At 46.3% G+C, this 27,731-nt stretch overlaps 2 protein-coding genes across 3 annotated transcripts in view; both read right to left on the bottom strand.

Annotated features, from left to right (window-relative positions):
* The window catches only part of ERCC3 (ERCC excision repair 3, TFIIH core complex helicase subunit), a 387,208-nt gene that overhangs the window by 227,571 nt on the left and 131,906 nt on the right, over positions 1-27,731 (bottom strand). The gene's annotated exons all lie outside the window — the stretch shown is intronic.
* Positions 1-27,731, bottom strand: part of MARCHF4 (membrane associated ring-CH-type finger 4) — a 95,821-nt gene that overhangs the window by 28,444 nt on the left and 39,646 nt on the right. The window contains exon 2 of the mRNA XM_063399836.1: positions 1,254-1,409. Coding sequence (XP_063255906.1) covers positions 1,254-1,409 — 156 coding nt within the window. The remainder of the gene's footprint in view (positions 1-1,253; positions 1,410-27,731) is intronic.

The raw sequence follows: 27,731 nt of genomic DNA, 5'->3' as shown, positions 1-27,731 counted from the left end.
TCCCCTCAGCAAAGTTTCCCCATTATGTCCTTCTACTTCACTACTTCATTTAAGTCTGGAGTCCTAATGGGTTGTCCCTTTTCCTCAATGTGGTAAGTGACCTAAGGACTAGAAAAAATCATAGAGATCGCAGTCTGAAGGAGAGTGCAGGAGTACATTCCCCCACTCCCCTGTACAACTGGGCACCATCACCAGCACTGTCCTTGCCTCCTGGCAGAGAGCAACCCACAGAGGTTTGCACTGGGCAGACTGAAACTCCTACAGACAGGACTCTGGTCTCTGAACCACTGTAATGCCTCTCCAGTCCAGATTAATCTGATTAAACAGTAGTGCCTGGATGTAATGTGCTTCCTTATGGCCGAGGCACTAATGGTGCTCAGCAAAGGCATGCAGCAATTAATGCATCTTCAGGCATTGCCCCATTATAAATCAATAGCTATTAAGGATAATTTATCCCATTTTTAATAGTCACACAGGTTTCCCATTCTGAATCCTGATTTTAAATCACAAGTCTGTACAGTGACTTATTAAATTACAGTGCTTTTCAGGTAAGAAAGAACGTGGGTCCTTGGACGACTTTCAGACACTCACATCAAGATGTGCTTTACCTGTTGTCTGCATGTCTACAGAAGTCTATCAAGAATCAGGCTTGAAGAGACCAGAGTATCAGAGTCAACACCTCTTGTGCCATGCCATGATTGTGGGAGAGCAGTAAAGTGAAAAAGGTGGTGAGATCAGAGAGGAGAGCTCTAAGAACCCTCCATCTGCCTCCTCCATCCCTCACGCCAACACAGCGGAGTCTCAGCAGGAGGAGATCAGGATTAATGGCACAACCATAAACACGTGGAGTCTCAACTGCTCAGTCACAGACTGTGTGCTCTGTGCAGTAAATCCCACAATGGCTCTGTCCTTGCCTGGCCCTGGAGACAGGCATGCCTGTGGTCTCCAGTGGATGAACACATTCGAATGGCTGTGAGGTGTTACAGCACTACTGCAGAATTTTCAACAGGAGGCAAGTGAATATGGGAATTGCCAAGGACAGAAAGAGCAGACTCCAGAGGGATGCTCCCAGAACCACTGAGCAGAACATGGGGCCTCTTTGGACCAGCCCCTGGCAATCCTTTCTAAGTGTCTCAGACATATGAATCCCTGTGCACAGGGAAGCAAAACCCACACAGGTAAAATCCACTTGCTCCAGAAACAAAAACTGAAACAAGAATAAATAGACTTTGAAATGTCTCTAGTACCTTTACCTGCAGAGGGTTCTTTGTGCTTATGGCAATGACGTGGTACTTGTAGTAACACAGCTCACAGCTCCAGCAGCCTCTCTCGCTAATCCATTTGATCAGACATGGCTGGTGCGTGCACTTCACAGATCCATCACATCGACACGGGCTCAGCAACTCCCCCTGAAAGAGACAGACAGCATCAGCCAGGCTTCCCTCCTTCCACAGCCTGGCACACGTGGCACAGCATGGCACAAGCTCCCTCATCCACCATTTGAACTTTCCCTTTTTACCTGGTTTGGCTCAGGCGATTGTGCTGCCTCCATCCCTTTTCCCACTAATAATGCTTGGCTGATGTGAACTGAGACTCTCAGGGATGTAATGGTCTCAAATACTGGGATCTTACATGCCCTGTCACCACTGAAGAAGCTAAATGAGCACAACTCTTACCAGACTCCAGAGGACCCACACCAACCCCAACCAGTTGGCACACCTCTGTTGGCAACCAGATGTCACTGGTTCATTGCTCAGGTTTTTGTCTCTCTGTTACCTATTTTAGAAGGTGAGGTTGGTGGTGGTGAGACAGCTTCTGCTGCAGACTGATGTCCTGCTCAGACCAGTGTAGCTTCCTCAAGCCCAGGCAGGCAAAAGGTCCTCAAATTTCTCTCCCACACCAACCACTTTCCCAGACAGGTGTACTGGTGAACTACAGGGCTGGCGATTTGCACTCTAGAAGCCAGCAAGATGGAGAACAAATTGTGTCCTGGCTTGTGACCCAAACAACTATGAGTGGTGGCCAAAACACTGAACCTGTTGGCTTGCTCCCTTGTTTCTGGTGTAGCCTTTAACAGGATATCCATGAAAACCCCAGATTATTCTGATCCATCTGCTATCATGCTGTTCACCATGGGACTAAATTCCTCTCTGCACACAAGCTCAGAAGCTCCTTACAGTTGCTTGCCATTGTTTATTTAGGTTAGGAGAAAGCCATTACATTTTACTTCTCACTGGTTAGTGTTTAAAAGCCATAGAATAGATTCCAGTAAGTAGGGTATTTAGCTGAGCTCTAAGATTAAAAAGCTTTTAAAGGCAGAATGAGAATATCTGTGGGACAGGGAAGGTTGGATCATACTTTCAGCACTGGGGAGAAGATATTTGCTCTTACAGCCCAGATCAGCCTCATCACCAGCCTGATGAAGCACCAGGATAACAGACCCTGGCACTGGACACTGCTGGATAAGGTAAAAGACATCCATTCCAGCTGCCTCGGGTTATGAACCAGATCCTGCTCTTGCTAGCCCTGCTGGCAAACTGTCTCAGCTTCTAGGTCACTAAATCAGGTCTCAGGACCTGAGGAACTGTGGACAACACTGGGCAAGAGTGATACTTCTTTTTACAAAACCTAATGCAAACATGTTAATCGTTTCATTTGTTTCAGCTAGGTGACCTAAAAATGTCATCTTTCATGAAATTTTAGCAAAACTGTAAATAATTGTTTATGTTACGAACCCAGCCTTGGCTCTACTTGTTACTGGTTTTCATTACATATTGGAGGAGATACAATGGGAGAAGGGGAGCAAGGAGGGTTGTAGGGTCCATGAACCTTTTCCACCTGGAAAGAGGTGACATGACAAACCAGGAGAAGAGAAGCAGGGAAGGATTAGATGGGAGAAAAGTGAATGTGAGAATGAGCACTTACATTTGGCACTCAAACTCCCCATGTGAGGTCCAATTTGAGGGGCTCAGGTTTGGCTGTGCATGTTTGTGCCCTTGGCTGAGACTGAGATGGGACACCACCAAGGAGCCCACAAGAGCAGGTACTGCCAGACAGGATGCAAAAGGGAAGGGACCAGAACCTGGCACAAACTCTTTCGCTTCCCTGCTTGCCAAACCTCCTCCACACAAAGAGCAGCCTGGTACAAGGACCACTGCTCTGTGCCTCTGGTCTGCCCTTCTCATCTCAGTCCCTGGTGCCTTATTTTCTCAACAGCTTCACTCCTCAGCATAGAAGCACAGCCCCAGCACCAAGGAGGTCATGCAGAAACCTCCCAGATCTGCAGCATCCCTGCCTTTCCACCTCACTGCACACCAGGGTCTCTTGCAGGGCTCAAAATGGTGAGTGCAGGACCTGGGCTTTGTCTAACGAGCAGCTGGAGGCAAGGATGATGAAGGATCAGGAATGGAGCAGAATGGAGCAGGAACTACAAGCAACAACCTCCAGGCAAAGGCAGAGGGAAAAAGCTGTAGCTACAGCCTGGACTCGCTTCTGAAGCTCTGTAATAAATGAGTGCATGAAATCTGAGCTTCTCTCTTCAGAGCCAAGAGACAGAGTTCACAGATGTCCTACAGCATCACGGGGACCCAGTCTCCCTCCCTAACTGGGATACTCAAACACACAGTCCTGCCAGCTCCTACAACCTCAGGATTCAGCTGTGGAGATAAATCCCCCAGTAACTTGATTTTAGCAAATCCAGCAAAAACTCAATTTATCACATTTTCTCCAGCCGTCTGAAATATTACATCCTTGTATGTGGCACACAGCTATTTTTGCATACTGTGAAGCCCAATTCTGTCCACAGCAGGCATTTGTAAAGCACTGCCACATGCTCATACGCGCACATGCACTCCTGTACCAGCAGAAAAACAAACACCAGGGGCATATTAAAGGAATAAATCCTTTATTCCTTTAATAATACACCAAAGGAGAAGGAGTGTCATTGCTGGTTGTACAGAGAGCTCAGGAACAGACCATTGCCTGTGATGCACAGGAAGGTTTTGCTGTACAGAGTCTTCTGCCACTAAGAGCTACAGGAACAAATGCAAACCCAAAGTGAGACACAAATCACAACAATCAGAGATGGAAATTAAATCCCTAACACCCATTTTTGGAGGTTTGTACAAGATGGGTCTGCACAACATATTCTCCAGTGCTCAAACAGCAGCATTCCTCCCAGTTCCCTTTGGGGACTGCCCTCCAAAAACGCTTTTAAGGGTCTATTTCTCTACTTCACAACATTTATTTTTGCAACTTCCCACTGTAGAATTATATCTCATCACTGGGATGAGTCTAAGCAGCATTTTCCTTTGTCAGTAACTAGTGGAGAAATGCTCCCCAACTCCAAGCCTCCTCTCAGCTTGCTCACTATCATCTTGTAATTTTGAAACACTCAAGTGTGCTTTGGACTCAGGGCACCTGCCTTTTTGTTTTGCTGTTATCCAAGTCTAAATTAGAAGAAAACAGTCAACAGAAAGCGAAGGGTGCTCTGGCTCAGCCACAACCATTTCAACATATGCATGAAATACTCTTCCCTACTTCTGGAAAGAGTAATATACCAAGCAATTATATATAATACTCTTCCCTATTTCTCACTATGCTTGTTCCAAGGAGCAACAAGGGCAAGGCCAGGTTGAGCTGGCTTTACCCCGAGGAGGACTGTACTGCTGGAGATAAACCAGTAGTGCAGGTCTGCTCCAGCTCTGTCCTTTCTGTCTGGATTCCCAATCTGTACCCACTGCAATATGTCAAAGTGGTTAATGATTATCTGGCCCCTGCTATTTAAAGCCTACTGGGAGGAGTGCTGAGAAAGGATGGGAAAAAAAAAAAATTATTGTCGGTGCATGCTTGTGGTTCTCGGTATATCCAGGGAGAAAATAACCACGTCAGGAGCAGCGTCACCCCGTTGAGTGTTGGTGGCAGTGTTTCACCTGGCTTTTATCTGTCGTTTATCAGTGCTGGGAGCCCATCAGCACACTGCTACCACAGCTGCAGCTGCTCACCCACCAGCAGGCAGACATGGGATTTGTTTCCCAAGCCTGTTCTTTTAACTGCAGATCAAGCACAGCAGATTTGCCCACCCAGTCTCCTTTGAACAGGGCAGGGCTGGGGATGACAGTGTCACTGGGCCAGGATGTGGCTGGTCTTCTGGGCTGGCCCAGCTGTGCTGACCCATGTCTGGTGCCAGAGCTGCTCCTGAGCACCATTTCAGCTGGAAAGTACCATGTTATCAACATCCTGCTACCACAACCATTAAAGCAAACATTTTGAAAGCCAGTGCAAACTGTACAGAAAACCAAGACAGCTGATGGTGATCTTAAGACCTGCAGTTTTTCTTTCACCTGTGCATTTTCCCTGCTCAGGTATGCAAAGGAGCACAAACATCAGTCACAGGAGCAGTGCCCTTGGCAAGAGCATGCCAATGAGAAGACGCTAAAGGAGTAGTCCCATTACAAGGGCTGCCATCTCTCTCTGGGGGTGTACATGCAGCTGCTGCTGCTCACAGATCTGGATGCATGCATGCGACTGCTAGCATTTATCTGAGTTTGCCTTGTTTGCAAAAGGAAGCCAGGGTCATTTAATTTCAGGTCTTCAGCTGCATTTCCTAAATACACTTAAATCTTCACATTGAGTTTAAATGCAATGGGAGGTTTTACTATGGCAAATAAATGCCAAATGATTTCTATATTAGGAACATAATTACAGACAAATTAAATCCAATGGCAAAGAGAAGCCCATTGTTACAGAGCTGGTAACCTTCAATAAACATGTACTAATGACCACTCTGTCTTCACACACTTACAAGAGTTGCCTTTCTACCCTTCTGAACCAAACATGTGTTATTACCAGCAACTCAAACGCTTCCCCATGCATGCAAGCACTGTGCCAGCCAGCAACATGCAACAAGGGCCATGGAATGGGTATCTATGTATACTTGTGTGGATATATATGTATTACATTGCATGAAATTCTCCAGCACTGGGGGAAATTGATACACAGTGTGGATCCAGACAGGAGTGGACCTAGGTCTCCTGTGGTGTCAGGTTATACATGTTATGCATGTCATAATGTATGTCATACATCGTTATGTATGGGGCTCTGGTGAAATGGCGTTTCCCCAGGCACCTCAGCAGAGCTGGGTGCTGATCCCAATCTCCATCCTGGTGGAAATCTGCTGAGAGACTTTTCTTGACCCAGCTGGGGGGACAACCCAACTGGGCACTTCCCTAAAATCTGGAGAGGCTATAGGAAAATCTGCAAATGATTAGAAAAAGAAATCATCCAGGCTGCCCTCTCTGTGACCAGAATTAGCTCATCCCACAGCTCCCCAGCAAGACCTGATATCCCTGTGGCGTGCACAGACAGCATTGCCCATGGCAGCAAGGTCTGTGTGCCCTGGGGTGCTATCAGTACCCCCATGTCAACAGCAAGAGAAAATGCAGCCCCATAAAGGAGAAAAATCCAGCTCTGGACAATTGTTTCTGTTGCTCAGCTGTGATTTTAAGTCTGTGACTGCCAGGCTGAAGCCTCTGGTGTGTGCTCTTGGCCTGGCAGCTCCCTGGGTCAGGATCATGTCTCTGCGGGGCTCAGCTGTGGTAGAGGCGTGGGCCCCTCTCAGCCTGCTGGCAGCATGAAGGAGCAGCCACAGCTGGGTATGTCAGGCTGGGGGCCCTGAGCAGGGTGTGGTGGGGGCACAGCTCTGCTTCTTCATGGCTTTCTGCAATTTTCAATGGATATTAGCTGTTCTGGCAGCCTGGTGAACAGGGCACTTATCTTTCACAGGGTGATGAGAAATCCAGCAACAAGCCTCAGGCATCCCTGCCTACAGGCTGGGTGTGAGCAGACAGGGATCTCAGCTTTAGTGCACCCAGCAAAACCATCACACACCCCTCTGGGACCATCAGGAGTATTCTGGTGATGTCTGGGAGTGTGGGTGCTGGTTGGGAAAGGGATGTGTCTCACAAGGTCCTGAGCTGAAACCCAACATTTGTTCCACAGTGAATCTTGTCTGCAAAGCCATCATGTCTGCAAGCTCCTGATGCTCCAAAAACAACACAAATTGCCTTTCCACCCACAGAGGCTGCTGCTGCGGCACCTGCGAGGAGCGCTGGGGCTGCCACACTGCTCAGGCTTTTTCTGCACCTCTCTGACAAAAACATGGAAGGTTGCAGCCACAGCTGCGAGGAGGGCAGGGTGGGACCTGCTTCACATCCCCCTTCTGCTGGAAAACTCATCCCATCACTATCACAAGAGGCTTGACTTCCCAGCTGAGCAGCTGATGCCCACAGCCTCTGGCTTTACCATGGACCAGGGAAATTTCAAGTTTTCTCTGCTGTTTCCTGTCTGCAGTGTTTTGTGCCTGTCACCACGCTGAGACAGACAATGACAGAGGTGTCAGCTCAGAATTTGGGAGTGGGATGGAGAAGTGGGAAGGGAGATTTTCCATTTTCTGAGCATTACCATTCCCCCTGGGGACTCCTCTGTCAATGCAGAGCTGAGGGACCATCACCTCATCTGCCTGCTCATCAGGGTAGGAATGAAGCTTGCCCATGTTTTAAGTCAAAATATGTTTTTTTTGTTTGAAGCAGATGACTCAAGAGTCTCAGCTGTGCTGGAGGCAGACAGTGGGTCAAATCCCTGTACTCTCATGCCCAACAACAGTGCAGGGATGTGGGGGAGAGGCATCTGGCCAGCCCCTTCTCAAGCCTGTTCAGCAGGGAGCAGGACAGTCCAAGAGCTGCACCACTGCACTGGCTGCCCTCTTTACCAAATTGCCCAGCTCCTACTCAGCCACCTCTGAGCAGGATGTTCCAAAGCAAGACCCCTCATGGCACTGTCTGTGTGCCCCCAGGGGATCCCCAGTGCTTATTAGCAGGGACCTCAGAGAGGCCTGAGGGCAATCTCCACCCTCCACCTTCCCACAGGGTAAGCAATGGTGCCAGACTCAGCCAGGCAGGAGCCTGGATGGGTTTCCTCTGCACACAGATCATCTCTCAGCTCTGCAAAGGAGCAGGAAAGAGGATGCCTTTTCCTTCCTTAATTGCTAAAACCTTGAAGAGCTCTGCAGGGCAGGAGGGTGGGAGAAAGATATGAAGACAAGGAACAAAATCTCATGAAGAAAAAAGAGGAAGAGGCTTGAGAAGTCCTGGGTGCAGAAAGCCCAGAGCATTAGAGAGGCGGCTCTGGCTCCCTCAGACAGGAGCTTTTGCCATGGTGACTCATCCTGGGAGCAGTCTGGAGTGGTGGCTCTGCCCTCACTCCTTCCCTGATTTCCAGGGGAAGGTGATTGAACACAGTTCCAGTGAGCTTAATGTGAAGTGTCAGGGAGCTGGGCCACATTTGCCTTGGTAACAGAAGAGAAAACAGAGAAGTTGCAGAATTTATTATAAAATATTTGGACATGACCCAATCTCTTTTCACTATAAAAAAGGAAAAAAGGACTTGGTCTAGGCTAGGGCTGTTTCAGTATTTATCTGACAGCAACTTGGTCATGTGTTTGCCCATGGCCTGGTACAATCCAACAGCTCTGGGCACTTCTTCGCCACCACTGGTAAAGGCCAAAGGGAGTTGGTTCAGGAAGGGCTGGGTGTCTCATGGCTTAACAGCAGTTTCCTCCAAATGAGCAGAAAAAATGCATTTTTGTGAGAAACAGAGAATCACAAGGCATTTCATGTGCAATGAGCTATGGAGTAGTTTAACACCTGGTTTCAGGCCAGTGGAAGGTGAAGGGCAGAGAGTCATTCAGTGCAAGTGCCACTTGTCCAGGGAAGGGAGACAGCATGGAAGGGGATGCTGGGGATTGGTTCTCACCTGAGTCAACCACTGCAGGGGAAGTGAGAGGGAAGGACAGTCCCTAAGGAAGAACAGTCCCCTAAACAGAGAGGAAAGATGCTGAACTCCATCTCAGTGTGCAGGTCTTGCCAACAGACAGGCCCCTCTCAGAGAGGATTCCTCTGAACAGGAATCCTGACCCATCAGTTTTCCTCAGAGCAAATAAGCAAATGAGAGCAAATCAGAACAAGTCAGTCCTCAGAGCAAATCAGTTCCTCAGGAAACAGGACCTGCAAGCACTCCTGCCATGTTGTTGTCACCAGCAAACCCATGACAAAGTAGCTGAAACTGATCCTGAAAAACTGTTCCACTAGAGCAAAGTCAAACCTTACCTGAAATATGGAATAAGGAATTAAGAATTAATTATCAATAGCCCAAGGAGCAGAGAGGTTACCATATATGGTATTTATTTGCTTTTCTCTCTACAGAAGGATTTTCACAAGAAAAATCACTTGACTTATGTGTTCTACAACCCACTTCATCCTAATGTCATTGAACATGTTTTTGATTAGTTGATTTAAGTAATTCTTACTAAATGTTGCTCGGTTGCAAGGAATCAAAAGGCAAGTGTCTCAAATATCACCTGCTGTGCCTCATCAGGTGTGATAATAGCAGCGATTAAGTGAAGAGCCTGCAGTGCATAGGAATCACAGTGCTGCACATGTGAAATCAAGATACCTGAACAGCTCTGAGCACTTGGGTGTTGCAGCGAGTTCAGCTCCACACTTGCCCTGAATACAGAGTGGAGCTGTTCCAGCATCCCAGAGAAGAACTGCTGTAGTCTGTAGCTCCTGGGCTTTCACCAAAAATACTGAGGGCTTTAAGCTTCTGGAGATTTACTGTAGACCCCAACGCTTTCATGAGCTAGAACACTCTAGTTCCTTCTGAAAAAGAAATCCACTGTTGTTTCATTTTGGCTCTTCTTAATTAAATTTAAAGTATTTCAGACAATACTTAGATTTATTCTGTGTGAGATTAAAGAGTGAACTCAATTTTGCTCCCTAGGATGTGATGCTGGGATAAATCTGATGCGACACCACGAAGTCAAACAACTCTTCAGCACAAATCAAGTACCCTTAAGTTTTGGCTTCTTGTAACAAATATTCAACCAATTAAAGAGGGTTTTTTGTTTTGGTTTGGTTTTGGTTTTTTTGTACAAATGGCTTTTTCACTAGAGAAAGCCTCATCTAAATAAATTTTTTCTAAATAGACTCCCTTTTTTCACAGAAAAAAAAAAAGATAGCAATTCTTCCTTATTATCTCTAAGGTCAAAGTACAAAAATAATGCTTTCAGAATGCAAGTACCATACAATGCAACTCCTATCCGAGATGTACTCATAATTCAGCAAATTGAACTTTGCAGCTACTTCCTTGGGAAGCTGTTCATAAAGATATTCAGCTAATGGCCATTTCAGGAAGCATTATGCCATCAGCTGCTGAGGAGCAGCCATGGAAAATCCATAGAAATGGATGCTGGTTTGACTCTCCAGATGATAGACCCCACTTTTAAAGACAGTGAAACAAACAGACCAATAGGCTTCTTGTCTTTTTTTTTTTCCCTCTCAGAGAAAGCTGAAAAACCCTTCAACATTAGAGCTCAGAAAATATTTACTCTGTAATATTTGCCTAATCTTTCTGGGTTCTTCAGGAATGAGAAAAAGGCCAGGTGCTACTGGCAGCCGTACAGCAAGGAGCAATGAGATAGCTCCTTCCAAAAGTGCAGCAACTGCTTAGGAGCTGCCTCGCCCTGGTACCAGCAGCTGGAGGGGAGCAGTGGAGGGGAGCAGAAGATGATGGCAGCCAGGATTTGAGGGTTGTCATTTGCCATAACACCCTCAAGTGATCCCCAGTCAGGACTGAGGGCAGCGCGGCGGGAACTGGGGGGCCATGTGCACATTCAGTAAGTGGAAGCCAACAATAATGTGCAAACAGAAGCACAGAGCAAATCTCCACTACTCGAAGGTGGTGTTTCCCAGCTGGGAATGGAGATGAGGACATGACACAACAGGTCTGGATGGGAATGGTTATGCAGGAGCTTTATCCTGGTCCATTTGGGATGGTCAAGACTGGCAGCTCAGAGATGGAAACCCTCCAAAGCTATGTCTGTCTCCAAAGTTATTTGTGTCTTCTGTGGCGTGAGGTAGAGCTTGAATGTGGGCTGCTGGCCTTGGGTGCACCTGTGGTGAAGGCTGAGGACAGCCTGGCAGGGGGCTGAAAGCAGAAGTGAGGTGGGAGACAACACAGATAAGGCTGTTGCAGCAGCCAGGGAGCTATGATATAAAATAATGAGTGTGGTTTGTTTACTTTTGGCTTCACTAGCACTGCGGGACTGAGATGTTTCATCAAAATGTGTCCTGATCCACTTTTCCTTTCTGTCCCCAAGACTCAAGGAGAAGAATATGCAATTACAAAGTTCGCTCATGTAGAGCCCTTCAATTACTGGGTAACTCTGTTATGGCTTTTCCAAACGTTACAAGACTCATGCAATAGGACATGACATCTGAAGTAATTCATTTTTCATCTGCTGATTAGCAGAAATTAAAATGGTTCTCAGAACATCCCAATTTCTGTGAGATCAAGTTCCTTATCGTCTTAGTGGTGAAGGCATTTCTTTTTAATGTCTCAGGCAACCCTGCAAGCAGAGATGCTGAACAAAAATACATGAAGGAGGCAGAAGAGGGGAGACTAGAGGCCCACAGGGTCTGCAGGGTGATTGAGCTCCAGAGCCTTGCCTTCCTATACTGCCATAAGGTCACTTAAATGTTTGGCAAAAAATCAAAATGCTTGCTGGCACAAATGTGCACTGGAGGCAGAAGCACCTCCTTTCAAAACAATGCAGCCACAGAGTGAAGCTAAACTGCCTTTACTGGCAGTGAGCTAAAAACCAGCCATAAATATAAAGGGTTTCTTCTGCACGTGTCTGCCAGCAGCAGCAGAGCAGCTGCCTGCAGGATACACTTGTGCCATGATGATGGATACCACTCAGGATCCCAACAGGCAAAACTGCCAGCAGCACCTCTCCAGTGGGATCCAGGAAAGTACTCATGGGGGGATGTCTGCAGGGCTGGCAGCTCAGAGTCACCCTGGGGGACTCAGGGGGCTGCGAGTCAGATGGAGAAGCGAGGGGCAGCATGGAGCAGCCTAAGTAATGGCATAAGGGAGAGGATAAAAGCAGAGGGTCTCACACCATTTTGGCATGGCAAGAGTGGGCACACTGCCCTTTCATTTGCTTTCTATTTTCAAGGCATCCTGGGAGAGTAGGTGAAGTCCCCAGGGGAAAGGCTGGGGTTAGCAGGCGGGGCAGCACACTCTTGCTGACTCTCTGAACCATCCTCCCTGCCACCACAGGAGCCTGGCCCAGAGCTCATAAACCCACAGGCCCACTCAGCTGAAGTGCAGCAAAAATACACCATGGGAAAAGAGAACAGGCAGCTTAATCCCTAAATCCTTTTGCCTAGTGTGACAACTTTCCAGTCAAGAGCAGCCCAATAGGATGCAGCAGAAGTACCAGTGGCACTGGCTGCCCTGTGCCCAGGGGAAGCTGCACAACATTAATTATGATTTTTTCAGTGTTGCCCTGGCAAAAGGCCTCCTGTATATGAAGCTGTATAAATCCACACATTTCAGTCTTTGCCTGCACACATCTCCTGGAAAGCCTTCTTGGGTTTTCCTGCTTCAGCTGGGGAATCCAGCTTTCCCTTTCACAGGCAGAGTATGAAACAGAAAGCAGAGAAAGTAGAAATAAATTTAAGAATAGCTGTAACATTAGTCAAGTGGACTATAGAGACCATTTTCTTTTTTTTATCAGTCTTCTGCACAAGTTGAAGAGCAGGTTTACTGGTGTGTGTAAAAGTGAAATACACACACACAGATATGCATATATAAACAGTACCAGGGCTTTGAGGCTTCAGCACTATCAGTGCACAGATACTAAACATTACATAGGGCTGACTTATCATCTGACTCTGCACTAACCTTTTGAAGATATACTGATTGGCAATTTACATACTAACAAATACATCAACACTGAGGCAATGTCAGATGTCGATGCACAGCTATGCTTCACTCAGAGGTGGATGAATTTCAAACAGCGGCCAAATCATTTGTATCCCTCAGCATGAAAGATGCCCTATTGAAATATGAATTATTTCTCTGTTATTGGTCTTTATTGTGCTTTGTCAAATTGGTTCTCCTTCTCTTTCCCCATGGGATTTGCTGCATGAGATACAGAACCTGTTTGTGCCAAGCAAGATTGCTCCTACCACATCTGGATTAGTTTAGCTCAGTGAACTACATCCAGTCAGACAAGGCTGTGGCCTTCTTCAACTACAGGTTTGGCTGCCTTTCTCCAAAACAACACATCTCCTCTGTAACAACGTACAGTTCTCTCAGCAAGTTGTGTTTCCACACAGGAAGGGTCAAATACCTACTCCTGAGTTCCAGTGGTGGAGATTTTATTGTCTGTCTAACCTGCATTCAGCTTTTAGGATGGGATTGTCCTTTACATCCACCCAGCTGCTCTACTCCACTTTCTGGTGCACCAAGCCAGGAACAACATGAAAATGCCCAGACCACTTCCCTGACCTGCTGTATTCTGGCAAGATTTGTCACCCCTCTACTGTTGTTCATACTGCAAGCAGCTGGGATGGAAGAAGATCACTGGAGAAAGAAGAGGAAAGAGGGATGCTGCTCTCACTGCTTTGCCCTGGATGTCAGGAGTACAAAGGGGACAGGGCTGCCAGTCCCAAGAGTTGAGTTCTTTTAGTACAACACTCCTGAGCTTTGTTATGCCAGAAAGATTTTAAGATATTTTTGAGAGCTCCTAGGTTTTTCTTCTTGCCTTTGCAGAACTGCGGTTGGTAGAGAGATGAGCACAGAAACGATCACTACCCTCTGTGTGTACTACCTGGAAGAAGTCCCACTAACTGTTCAGAGCAGGGTAGTGTGTAATCAGCTACTCATCTGCTCTGGTGTCAAATGCTGAGAAGTTTTATCTGCAGAGCCGAGAGCATTCAACCAAGACTAAAGAAACTCATTACCCAGCTATCACCCTCCACGGTGATGCTCCAGGAATGGGAAATACCTGCAGCAGCCAGAGATGCTCCTCATGGGCTGCAGTGTGATAGGAGCACAGCTGTCTGGGGATGGCATGGGCAGAGTGGGTCCTGGCCACAGCTCTCCCTCCTACAGCTCTGCTGATGTCCTGCTGCTGAGTTTGGGGAAGTCTCCATGTTGTGATCCTTGCTCTGTGTACCAGACTCTTAACCACTACCCTGGGCCAACTGTAGATTTGATTTATCTACATGTGTCCACAGTGTGTAAAGATCTTGAAAAAGCAAGGCTGTTGAAGAGAAAATCATTAAGCATGGCTGGCCACCTGTCTACACGAATCTTCATGTGTGTCTTTGTTGCTCTGGCAGTCAGAGCACGTCCAGCCTAAAGCACTGGCAGGCAGTTCTCCTCTACAGGCAGGTCCCACCCCTGCAGCAGCCCTGTTCACCTGCAGAGGTGCTTAAGTGGAAGCTGTTTTCAGAGGCCCTGCCAGTGTTGTGTGACAACAAACTAAAACTTTAGGGAAAAAGAATTTCCTTACTACTGCACACCTCCTGGTAAGGGGGCTTCTCCTCTTCAATATATTTACACACAAATTCTCAGTGTGACTTTTGTGTCTTGGGTGAAATGAATGGGCAGTTGCAGATGATTTTTTGTTCTAGAGTACCTCCAGCTACTGTGCAAACCTGTGAAGGGCCAGTGCTCAGTGGTCCCTTGCTGCAGGGATGGCAGACCAGGATCAAGATGCCCTAGCAGAGATACAACACCTGCACCCAAAGCTCTTGCCCAAGCCACATCTGCCTTCATCTCTTGTATCCACACACTTCCATGGTTAGTAAATACATTTGGAGGTTTTCCTTTTGAGGGGCAGCGAGTATGAAATGAAAGCAGTGGTGCCTCCTGGCAAGGGTACAGCAATCATCCCAAGAGGCTGGAAGAATTCTGACAGCCCCAAGGCCTGGAAGGTGAAAACACTCCATGTCCTCCAGACCCTTTCCTAGTGCTTGGCCACATTCCTGGTCTCTGGTAGCCGCCACAGAAGCTGAACAAGATCTCTCGGTGGGACCTGCATCCTGGGCTTCACTGTTCATGATCTCCAGCTATTTTGTCCTCCTGCTGCTGGGAGGAGAGCAACGGGTTTTGAATTTTTAATTTAATTCCTTCTCTTTATTTCTTTGGAGATAACGGAGATGAAAGTCTGCCTGGTAACAGTGCTGAGGAACACAAGCACACAGGGGGCAGGTCTTGAAACGTGCTCTGCTGCACTGCCACGTGTTTTAGGGCTGGCTGTATTACAAACTGAAAGCAGGGTGTCCAGGTTCCTCCTGACCAGCTCGTTTTCTGGTTAAATTCATTGCTTAATAGGAAAAAAGTAATAATCCAAGCCTGCAGCTATTAGACTTGCCCTTCGTTACAGAGGGGAGCTTGCCTACCTCCTTACCTGATTATGTTTCGAGGAAACAGGGACATAAGCTGAATGAGAGTTTCCCCAAGGTGAGCCAAAAATACAGGCATGTTTGCCACCACAGGAATGGTTTTATTTGCACAGCCTGCAGTAACTTGGGCACGTGAAGGTGAGGCTCAGTGTCTGGGCTGGAGCACAGCAGGAGGGAAGGTGGAGGGGAGCCGTCCCCTCGGTGTAATGTGATAGAAGGGAGCGAGGTGTGAAGTGCAGCAGAAACAGAGCGGCGAACACGGGCTGGCAGCAGCGCCGGGCCCGGCCGCGCGGCCTGCGGTTGATGGCGGCCGGCGGGGCACAAAGAGCCAGGCGGGAGCCTGCCGAGATTTGTTATTTGCTTTTCCCTGGGAGGCAGGGACAAACCACTGTTAGCACTGGACATGTTAAAGTCACGCCACCTCGAGACTGCTGCCAGATCCAGCCCTGCCTTAGCCTGGGTGATGCTTTGCTTCTCTGCTTGGGGCCTTGGGATTTTGGGCAGAGGGATCTCAGGGCTGATTATCTGCTCATCATTCCAGGGCACAAGTCCTTCAGAGCAGGGCTGTCCCAGGCTTTCTACTGTACCCAGCTTTGCACAGATCCTTGCACATTATTTTCCAGAAGCACACCCAGTGTATTCCCTGCATTAACTATGAAGCAAACTCAGATATGCACAGGCAGTCACTCAAACCTGCCTCACCCTGCCATAACCTTCCCTTTCTGTGCTTTACATCACCTCTCTACAGGCATGAATTACTTCTTTTCCATTCCAGACTGTCAGGAGGAGATGGCAACAGACAGCTGCTTATCCTATGTCATGTCCACCTGCAGTGTTGTCTCAGGAGGAAAATCATATATTACAGCTGTGAAAGATGATGGGACAATACCTTGGGACAGACACAGGGAGCGAGGGCCTACAAGGAAAATGCCATAATTCATCATTGGTGTGGGTGTAGTCAGGCTTTTTACACATTGGTAGTCAGTTATGGATATTGTCACACATAGAAAAGCTTCCCAGTTCCCAGCAGGCAGCAGAGGGAGGATCCTAAAGTGTCCTAGAATGTGAAACAGTTCTACTATAGTCTTTAAGTATTAATATAACCCTAAAAGGATCCTGTCTAAAGGAGAAAATATTTCCAGGCGCCTAACTTCCAAAAATACAGTCTGAGGAGACCCCAGCTCAGATCTCTCCTGCAGGAACCACACAGCATCTTCACAGCCCACCTGCAGCATTCCACCTTGCCAAGACTGACCCAGGAGAAAGCCCATTTGGCTTATTTCCAGAGTCCTGAGGGCATTATCAAACACACCTGAGTGTCCTGTGCACACTTTTTAAGAGTGGAAAGTGAGGCTCTTTTAGGTTTGGATAAGGCAGTAGGATGTCTTCTTGGGCTAGTGGCCAAGAGCAATCCCAGGGTCCCCAGGATGGGAATCTCCATAGCTGAACTGCTCAGGGCAAGCTGTGACAAAAAGAAGAAAACAATGAAAAAACAATCCTCTGGCAGCCTGTGGTGACCAGAAAACACTTAAACCCACCTCTCATCAAGGAATTTTCCCCTGCCCCACTCTGGGCAGCCCCTAGGGGACCGATTTGTCCTCAGTGCAGCCAGGTACAAATGGAAGCATGAGCTCTGAGCTGAGCTGACTGGGACTGCATCCACCTTTATTTACTCTGGATGCTTCTCATGTACAAAAAATTTTAAGAGCAGATTAATGGCTGAATGTGAGTAGGGAGCTGACATGGGCTTTTCAACCTGATGCTAAATACACTTCATCTTTAAGCATCTGTGGTTCAGAAGCCCCCAACAGTATTCCAGTCCCTAGAGAAGACTTTCAGCTCTGAACAGTGCAGGACTAGAAAATGAGACTGCTGTAGATGTAAAGATTGAAGGTTATGTCTAACATACCAAATCCTTGCTGTGTTTTATGCTCCAGACTTGTTTTTCTCTACCATGAACCTGAATACAGACCCTCAGCCAATGTGGAAGGAATGTTTTTCACCAGACATCTGATCCAGTTCAGATGGATTTTTTTTTTTCCTTTCTTGAACCTCAAGAGTTTGATATGGTCTTGGGGCTAAAAATAAGTTTTCTGTCCATGAATCACTGTTTCTTTCATGTTTAAGGACTGGAACAATGGGTAACCTCAGATAGTTTTTTGTTATTTTCGTTTTAATTTTTCCTGTGGGTCAGGCCAATTTTTCACTTTTATCAGGTCAGCTAATGAAACCTCTCTGCAAACCTTGCTGTGGACTATGGACTGCACCTACACTTCCCTGCCCTATCCCCAGGCTCACAGAAACACGCCATTGCAACACAGCAGCCTTTCAGGTAAGCATTTACTTACTTCTGTGATTTTGCTGTAATTCTGTGGGTTTGTGAGCTCTGAAGTGGTTGTTGGGAGTGCTGTTACTGCTCCTTGTGTTGCTGTGAACCTGGGATCAGGCATCACTCACCTCTGACCTGTTGTCTCGGGCTCCCTGCAAATGCAGGGAGCAATAATCCATCCACCATAATATGTCTTTAACAATCATTTTTGCAACTGTGACAGGATAAGGTACTGTGAAATTGAAGACTGAGACTCTTGGGAACAATTATGAAACCCATATCCTAAAGATGCTCATTTCCTTCTTGCAATTCTGTGTTTTCATTTATACTTAAGGAAAACTATTGTAGCTTGTATTTTGTGAGAGACAAGCACTGCCAGCAGCAGACTAGAGATGCTTTGAGTTCTCTGGGATGCTTTTCCTCAGGGCAAAGAGGTTTGTTTTTTTTCCCCCCTCTATTCTACTGAATGGCTCATTAGATCCTATTTAGGTGGAAACAGTACTTATTTCACTTGGGAGATACTCAGAGCTGTGTACCAGGCAAGCTCTCTCTACCTGGAATTATTTTGAAGGATGCTCCTCTGCGATACTACAGTAATTGTAAAAAGATCACCCAGGTGTATTAGCAAACTGGGAGCTTTGAGTGATAATGTTAAATGAGTGATAAGCTGTTTACTAATTTGAGGTTTATTTGTTCCCTCATGTGTGTGTAAGTTTGGAGCTGGTGGCTTTCAGTGATCATGGCTGGTTTCAGAATTGCTTATCCTGATTTAGATATGCAGTACCCAGAGGGGATTTAGCACAAGGGAATACCCATGCTAGAAACAGAAAAAAAAAGGTGGGAGAAGCACAGGTAGCCCTGCAGTGTGTGCGACCTGATGAAAGCTGCAAGGTCAAGGAGGGAGAGCAATTATTTAGCAAAGTTCAAAGAGAAGCTATGGGAGAAAGTGAACAAAAATTCCCCATGTGGCAAGAGTCCACCTTAGCCAGGATGATGCTCTTCTGGGCTGGGAAGGGTTTTCCTCTCACACTGACTCTGGCCCAGCCTCCATGTGTCATGAACCGCGATGCTTCTACTGTTTCTGTGGGTATTAGGAATAACACACCTTTATCCTTGTAGTCACATAAAAAAAAATCTTAAATGTATTCAAAGGAGGCTCTTCCAGAAAGAGAGCCCAGTTGGGTTTGACTTTAAAGGAGGGAGTTTTTGGTGCTTTGCACAGTAGCTTGACAGTACCTCCTTAGGGAGAGCAGACCATGGCAGGCAGCTCTGGGCTGTGGGGGGAGGCCCTGGTGGTGGTGGCCAGCCACACAACTGTCCCTGCTAACTGAAGTGAATGCTTTTGTGTTCAGAAATTGCAGCCTGCTATGAGGAGAAAGATTTAAGATTGAAGAGATCACTTCAGCCACCAGCTCCAGCCTCCTGTTATTGCATGTCATAAATTTGCTCTCAAACCTGCTCAGCTTCATTATAAAATCAGTTCAGTTTAATGAACCAGCTCCTTCTGGAATATTCCTCCAACAGCTCCCTACTTGGTCAGTTGGAGACTTGGAAGTTTCACCCTAAATTCATTCAAGCTCTATCTATATTAAATATTCCTCTTGCAGAATAAATTGGGGGGCTTGAACAGCAATGGGAGAAAGTGAACAAACCTTTTCTGTACCCAGAGTTAGTTCTCTCCTGTGTATTTACAGGGACAGATCAAGTCAGCAGGTTCTTTTTCCCCGGGTTCCCAAGCTCCTGCTCAGGAGGCTGCCTTGGGTTTGTGTGTAGCCTGTTTCTGCGCTGTTGCTGCACTGAAACAGCCCCCCAAGCACTCCCTGTGCTCCCGTGGCCCAGCCTCGCCTGCAGCCAGACACAGGTATCAACACTGCACAGAACAGTAGGGAGACCCCGCTTTCCACTGTGTTGCAGGATCACATTTGTCTTTTTCAGCTCAGAAGCTCTCTGGTCACTCAATATCACTGATCCCAGACTTCCTCAAGGAGCTCAGTTACCTTCTCTTTTCCAGAGGTAGAGACATCAGACACAAGGAACCATCATCTTTCTGCTTTTGATGTGTGCAGAACTTTACAGCAGCAAGTGCAGGAATATTATTTGTACCAGAAGGCATACACTGGAGCCTTGTGAGACCAGCCTGTTTGAGGTGGAAGCCTCACAAGTTACTCCTAAAGCCAAAGGATCTTTAAATGGTGGGAACCCTTAGCTACAAAAAGCCAAAAACATGAAAGAAAAACATGAAGGAGCACAGCAGCAAAAACCCAGAGGAGCTGAAGATTTCCTTCAGCAAAGCAGAGCCCTCAGTGTCCCTCTTGTCTGTGTTTCCCTCCAAGGCCCAAGGCACACAGTGATGCCCTAAGCCAGGAAGCTGAGATGGAGGAGAGCTGGGGAGATTTCCACTTCTCTTTAAGGGCAGAATTCCTATGCTTCCTGCTCATCAGTTCAAATGTTGTATTGTCCAAACAATTCATTATGAAAGGGAATTAAACATCTCCTTTCATTTTCCACAATAATAGTTTTATTCCCGGGAAACCTTGTTTGCTGCATAATAATTTAATGGGTATAAGACAAATATACTGATTAACTGTTTCTAAATTTACTTGGGGCAACAAAAGGGAGCTTCATCTTGCAATGATGTGATTTGAATGATGGGTACCATTGAGAGGCAGGTCAGGATATGAGGTCAGATAAGGAGCTGTCCTGGGGAGATCTGCTGCTCTGTTCCTCTATGCCTGCAGCTGTTCCTGCATGTGGGACAGAGCACTGAACTGGAGGCAGAGGTTCAGACCTTTAAAATACCCTCAGTGCCATTCAGTACAAGGCAGTCCTTCTCCCAGGTGTTCTCAGGCTGGCTCTGGCAATGGCAGTGTCATACCATGACCCCAGGTTCACAGGATGCACAAGAGGGAAGTCTGGAGGGTGTTATTTTCTGCTTGTCATCTTTTGAAGTCCATGGCTGGGTCCATGGATGAGGCTCTTTTCAGACCTCATCCTGTGAAGCCAGTGGGAGGTTGCAGGCAGAGATCTTGAAGTGTCTTCTGGACCCCTTTGGTGTATCACCCCTCTGAGCACATGAGCAACAGTGCTCAAATAATAGTGCTAGAAAAGCAATGAGGTGGTGAGTGCATTTCCTGGCACCTTTCTTCTGCTGTTCTTGCAGAAGAAGGGCATAGTCACCCAGCTGTTATTTCAAATCCCCCTTGAGTTGGTGAATTTAGCCTTTGGGTTTCAGTGCAGCCTGTGAATGTGGTTGGTGGCCTGTTTGATGGCTTATTCTGCAGTGAGGTATCTTCTATGCCCCAGCAAGGGAAAACCCTGAGTCATGGTGATGCCTCATTCAGCTCTGATGTCTGGACTGGATTAATAACCTGGTCAGCTTCACACAATTGTAGAGGGAGGGCAAAATCCAAGGGGCTGCCACTAAAACTAGTTCGTTCAGGCCTGCAGCCAACATTCCAGATGTTCTGAATCTTCTGGGACATGTGGCAGAAAGGATAAAAACAAAACACAAAAAACCAACTCAGCTCTTTAACACTTAATTCACATAAATTTTTATGTGAATTTTTCTTATCCATGTGTCTATGGTTTGTGAGAGTATGAAGGCACTCTAGGGATGCAGGCAAAGATTTAAGCCATAATCTCTTCAATTTCAAACATTTAAAAAATATAAATGCACCACAAGATTAACTGCTTCTCCCAGGTCTAAGAGATGTTAGTAGTACATGAAAGGGAAGGTCAGAAAGGACAAAAGAAGACTCAATCTTGTTCTCCAGCAAATTCAACAGGAAACCTCTTTTTGGCTCTGCTGCAATTGGGACCTTGAAGAAAGTGTCTCCTGCTGAAACATGCTGAGGATATTTTAAAACCAGATTAATAAATAATTGGACCATCTGCATCAGAGTCTGTAAGTGGAGTGACACATGGAGGGTGTCTGTAAATGGAACAGCTTCAAATATGCAGAGTAAAATACACAGTGGAACGGATTATATTTTTCTCCAGAATAGACATAATTATTGCCCATTTGCGTCTCAATGGCAAGCACAATGAGAGGCACTGCCTTAGAGATGGGCTGATTTCTCCTAAGAATGGAATAGATAGACAGTAAAAGATTGTGCCTGCCCTGCAGAGGTGACAATCATATTACTGAGACAGAGCTGAGGCAGGAGCAATACCAAGGAAATGGTTTTCCTGAGGCTGTGGAGCAGATCGGCTTCCCATTTCCTAAAGTCCAGCTGGGCCCCTTTGCTGACAGAAGATGATATTGCCTCTAAGGCCACCAATATCTGTTGAATCACCTCCCATCACTCCTGGGCACTGTTTGTCCTGCACTGGACAAGTGTTTTAATTAGTGTTCCTCTTGGGGCTGCAGCAGTGGTTGGGGTTAATGTTTCCCAACCACAGCCTTCATAAGAACAGGGTCAGACCAGAGCTCTTTGAAAGAAGCTGCTCCTGGACCACTGAGTTTAATAACTCCTAATCCCTCTTTCAAGTGTTTTATTCTTTTTTTTTTCTACTGCAACATCCCAAGGAAGTGAGCTGCCCAGCTGATGCATTGTGCTTCCTTGTGCTGCTTTTTGGTCTGGTAACCAGGCACCCTTTGGCTTTTGTACTGGAAGAAGTGATGAGTAATTAACTGTTCCTTGTTTTTAATGCTGGATTTTACAGCTTTCTACCCTGAAGTCTCCACTACCATTCAATTGCTGAGCCAAGGTGAACTAGTTATTTAGCTTCTTGCTTTCTAGAAATACAATGAAGGAAGGTGGTGTATTTTTTGGGGAAAAATGTCTCATTTGCATAACCTATAGATAGCAGCAACATCAGCCTTTTTTAAAACCTGAAATGAAGAGGAACACTGAGAGAGGCAGTGACAGCAAGAGAAACAGTTTGACTGAGAGACAGAGTGTGGGATTTATCACATCTAGCATGCAGTGCTCCTGTGCAGACTCTCCATCTGAGCTTGGCTCCCTGAGCTCCTGGTTTAGGGACAAGTCAAGACAGGTAAGGGAGGACCATTAACCATCCACAGCAAATGAATTAGTCTTGACACTTCCTTGATGGGCCATATCTGTTATTGATCCATGCGGAGAGTGCTTGGTTTAGATGTTTTGGAAGGTATTTGGGGTGCAGTGTGCTCACCTTCCCTTGAACACCTGGAAAATTCTGATCTCAAAGGCAGAAATTATGCCTCAGAAAATCCGAGATGTGGTATTTTTAGTCTTTTTGTTGCACAATCATGCTGACTAGAATCTAAATTTTTTATAAATGCAAATGTTTTTGATCAGTTGATGTCTCGTTTACACTAATAGAATTAATTTTTATAGGGATAACTCCTTATTTTTAAATTGTAGTTGAAATTACATTATATGTCTGTAGTGGGGAGACAGTCTTTTCTGTTTTGGCTGATTGAAATACATCTTTACTGTGAACAATGCACGTCATATTTTTTAGAGAACGAAGAAGAAAAACCTGTATGTCACTTCAGCTCTTTTAGTGTCCTCATGAGCAAAGAAAGAGCAGCATTAGCATGAAGCCGATGCTAAATATATAAATACATGCCAATGACCCAGAAAAGGGTCCTTACTCATAGTAGCAATGGAGTCTATATCTAAAAAAAATATAAAGGAGTAGAGATAATTACATAGATATAAAGATGTTAATAAAACTATAGAGGAGTAGAGCATTCCCTTGAAAAAAGGGAAAGCTCCACTTGGGTAATAGAACAGCTAGGGCTTCCAAGAATAGTCAGGCCCTAACTGTAGACAGTATGTGACAGAAAGAATGGGACAGGACCAGGACTGTACCCATGAGTGCACAACTGCAGGGGTACCAGGAGAAACAAAGCCTGCAGTACCTCCCTCCAGGCACTGCCCTGCAACCGCGGCAAGGCAAGACCGAGGACCTCACCTGAGCAGGCACTTAAGAGATGATGGGAACTAAAAATGTGGGACAGCGTGGAGGAGTGAAAACAGCAGCTGTTGCCATGTGGATCCCACCCTCTCCCTTGCCTCTGTTTTCCCTAATGTGAATGTCAAAGAAAAATGCATGAACAGAGATGAATCAAAAAAGCTGTTTTGGCCAGGATGGACACGACACATCAATACTACACCATCAGGATAATCCATGTTCCCTGCTTCCATCTGAAGCAGTACGAGGCAAGTTCCTGCTGGTATCAGTAGGTGCTTGAGCACAGCTCTACACTCAGCCCCACCAGCCCTCACCATGTAAGATCCTCCAGTGGAGTCTTGAGTCATTCTGTACCCAGACCCTTCAGCTGATGGGATGGCAGCACAATATTTGTGAAATCATGGCTGCCTGTTATGCTCTGTGGTTTTATAATCTTAACCCTCAAGGGTAGGAAGTTGGTTTCCATGAGCAACTTTCAACCCAAACCACCTGACCATTCCCTGCTGAAATTCATGACTGTGGGTTGGGGCAAGACGGCTGTCAGTAAGATTGGAGACAGGAAACACAGAGGTAGCTCCAGTTTGCTGCTGCTGCCAGGTTTGGTAAAGGTTTAGTCCTCGTGCAGTGTATTCTCTCTGCATCCAGGCATTCAATAAATGTAAAGCAGAAATAAAGGAATTGCCTCATTAAAATCTGGTCACAGAGCTGGAGATAATACCCCTGTTTTTGTCAGATATGAAGCCACGTAAGCCCCAGCAAGGAAGGGAAATGATGGATAGAGTAAAAGGCACCTCCTGTCCCTCAGACACCCCCGCTCCTCTGCGGCCCCATCAGCAGCCGCAGTGAGCACGTAACATCTCCGGCAATGATGAATGACTGGCAGCGCTGCAGGGGTCCCTGCTGCAGAGCTGTCAGTCAGGGGCTCCTGGGAAGAAAGAGTGAGGAAATAGGAGGATCCTGATGGAAGAAATAACCCCTGATGCAAATCTCCAGTGACTAACTCCCCACCCTCATCACAGGATCCAGATACAACCCTGAGGGCTGATGTCTGAGTTTTGCCAATATGGCTGCTTCTTCCCTGCTCAGCACTGACACCTCCATCCCTCTGGCTTTATCACTCCAAACTCCTGGTTGAAGACTAGTTCCCTTTCTCCTGGCCTTTCCTTGAGCATGGCCCATGGTGGAGAGCCACCAACCCCTTGCTTCCCTTTAACCAAAACTCTCTCACTCCAACCCAGCACTACCAACACACAGCTGTGAGGACACCTCGACATCTTGCTCCTGCAAAACCATGTCATTTGGAGCTATGGGCCAGAAACAAAGTTCAGCTCTTCTCCTGACAGGACCACCCTACATGGGCATTCACTGACCAGAATTCAGATCAGTGGCTAAAAAGGAAAAAGCGCTATTTTTTTGTGATTCCAATCCCCTGAGCACTTGGATGCTGTGAATGCTCTGGTTTTTCAGAAAGGAAGAAATACCTGACCACACTGGGATAAACTCCCAGAGAAGTCAGGCAGCACTGAAGCTTCAGATCTGAAGAAGGAGGAGGGACACAATATAAATCTAGATTTTAGAAAAACCTTTTAAAAGATCCTCTGAAAAGGCCCTCACCCCAAGATTTAGTTAGCACTTTTAAATGCACTGAACTCTAGAGATGTGCCCTGGGCAGTGCCATTAGGAAAAATGGACGGTTAGAGCTGATCTGAACTGAAGTGACCCAAAAGCTGCTGAATTCAGGTCTAAAACATCCCCTGGAGGGCTGTCCCCATTAGATTGGTCTGACTCTCAGACTTCAGTCTCTTGTGGAGATGCAGAAAGGTGCAAGAAGATGAGATTCCACCTGGAGTACTGCATCCAGCTCTGGGGTCCCCAGCACAGGAGGGTCATGGATGTACTGTAACAAGTCCAGAGGAGTCCCCTGAGGATGATCAGAGGGCTGGAGCACCACTCCTATGAAGATGGGCTGAGAGCTGAGGTTGCTCAGCATGGAACAGAGAAGGCTCGAGAAAGACCAGACTGCAACCTTCCAGTACTTGAAGGAAGCCTTTAAGAAAAACTGAGGCTTTTTAGCAGGCCCTATTGTGACAGAAGAAAGAGCAATGGTTTTAAACTAAAGAAGGGACTTTTTATACATATTTATACTAGATATAAGGAAGCCATTTTTATGGTGAGGTTGGTAAAACACTCAAGTTGCCCAGAGAGGTGGTGGATGCTTCATCCCTGGAAATGTTCAAGGTTAGATGAGATGAGGCTGAACAACCTGATGTAGGTGAAGATGTCCTTGCTCATTGCAGGAGAGTTGGACTAGCTGACCTTTAAAGGTTCCTTCCAACCCAGTCTATTCTATGACCCTATGACATCCCCAGCCTGGTCCCAGCTGCCTACAAAGGTTGATCCATGGCTGCCCTTGGGATGTCCCCTCCTGCACCTCTGTGTGTGACATGTGAGGACACCTTCTCCTTGCCATGGCTGGGGACAAGGATGAAGTGGGGATGCTGCACTGCTGGATGGGGGTGTCTTTTGGGGGCACAACCTGGTGGTCCACAAAGCTGCTCCAGAAACACCATCTCATGTTTCTGCAACAAGCAGTTGCTTTCAACGCCCCCTGCAGCAGCACTGGCTCAAGATTGTGAAGCCCTGAGCACCCAGTGAGTGCTGAAGGTGCTCACCTCAGCACCGCTCCCCACAGAGATAGGCAGGGGGGCTCAGGCAATCAAAATTTTTCCTTTTTCCCCCAAATTTGCACACTGTAGTGACAGTTCAGGCTGTCACTGAGTGATTCACCAAAGTCCCACAGATCTCTGGCAAACATCTGGGTTCTACCCCCATTTCCTCTTAAAAAGAGAACCCTGAATGAATGACATCTTGTTTTTCCTCAGCAACACACAGATTTTAGTACGGGCCAGTCAACAGATTTTCAGACAGTTCCAGAGAAGAATTAATGTTAAAAAAGGACAATCACCTCCAAAACTGACCATTGCAGAGCTAGGAGCAAGAAAAATAATAGAAAATCAATTTATTTTTGTACCACAAACTGGATTAAGTCTGTGATAACAGGATGAGGATGCAGATCATGCAAATGAGGTCATTGCATAGATCTGGAGCTGAAATGTTGCAGATCTCTAGACAGGGGTTGGTTTTCCATCTTGGCAGGTTTTCATAGACCCCAGTGTCAGCTGGACTTGACAATTCACTCACAGCAGCAACCCCCTGTCACCAAACAGGTCACAGAAGTGCTCAGACACAGTGTCTTAGATTGCAGCATCTCTTTGGCGAAAAGAGAACACGCACTTGGTGGAAAATATAGTGTACTGTGACTGTAAATACAACATGAATTATTAATTTGCTGTTTACTGACTTCAATATTTTTCTATTCAATTATTCGCTATAGCTAGAGCAAAGGACTGCTCAGATTTTTAAATAATACGCAAATTATTTTTTGCACATATTTACAGGAAGAATTTTTGCACATCTTTTTATTTGAATAGATTTTGAATTATTTGTTGCATGTTTTATTAAAGCAGCTCTTCAATAATTAAGGAGAGTATATAATTATATGTAAGGCTACCAAATGATTTGTATTGCAGTATTTATTAGCAACACATTGAGAGTATAACCCCTCTCATTTGAGCTGTTTTTCAGGATTCATAGGTAGGGAGACCACTGTCTCCAGTTTACTGCTGGGAAATGGAGGCACAGAAATGGTTCAGGAGACTAAATGTGAACTTAGGAGTTAAACCCAGGACTCAGGACCCACTACAGAGCTCCAGTCATCACACACTGCATCTTCCTGGCATACTTCGCATTGCCCAGTAAGACCCCCAAACACAATCCTGTGAACAAAGCAATAATCTCTCTGGAAAAGAAGAGAGTATGAATAACTAAAATCCTTATTGCTCTGTGGGCATTCTATAGGCAGTGACTGACCTCAGCATTCAAAAGAGAGGGTCCCAGGTCCTCTGTGCAGATGACATTTAAACATTAATGGCCTTAAAAGGTAATTGGGAGAACTCGCTGACTCAGGAAAAGGAGGGCTCATGTTTTGGCTGGAGCCAATTGCACACACTGTGATGTAATTTATTCTTCACAATACACAACTCATTTAAGGCCCTGCAAGCTGTGAACCATTTAAAGCAGTAAGACGGTGACTTTGAGTGCTGTTATTGAAACATGGT

This window comes from Prinia subflava, chromosome 6, assembly GCF_021018805.1.
Source record: "Prinia subflava isolate CZ2003 ecotype Zambia chromosome 6, Cam_Psub_1.2, whole genome shotgun sequence".
Taxonomy (NCBI): domain Eukaryota; kingdom Metazoa; phylum Chordata; class Aves; order Passeriformes; family Cisticolidae; genus Prinia; species Prinia subflava.
The sequence above is the reverse complement of the archived record's forward strand: the minus strand, read 5'-3'. Positions and strand labels throughout refer to the sequence as shown.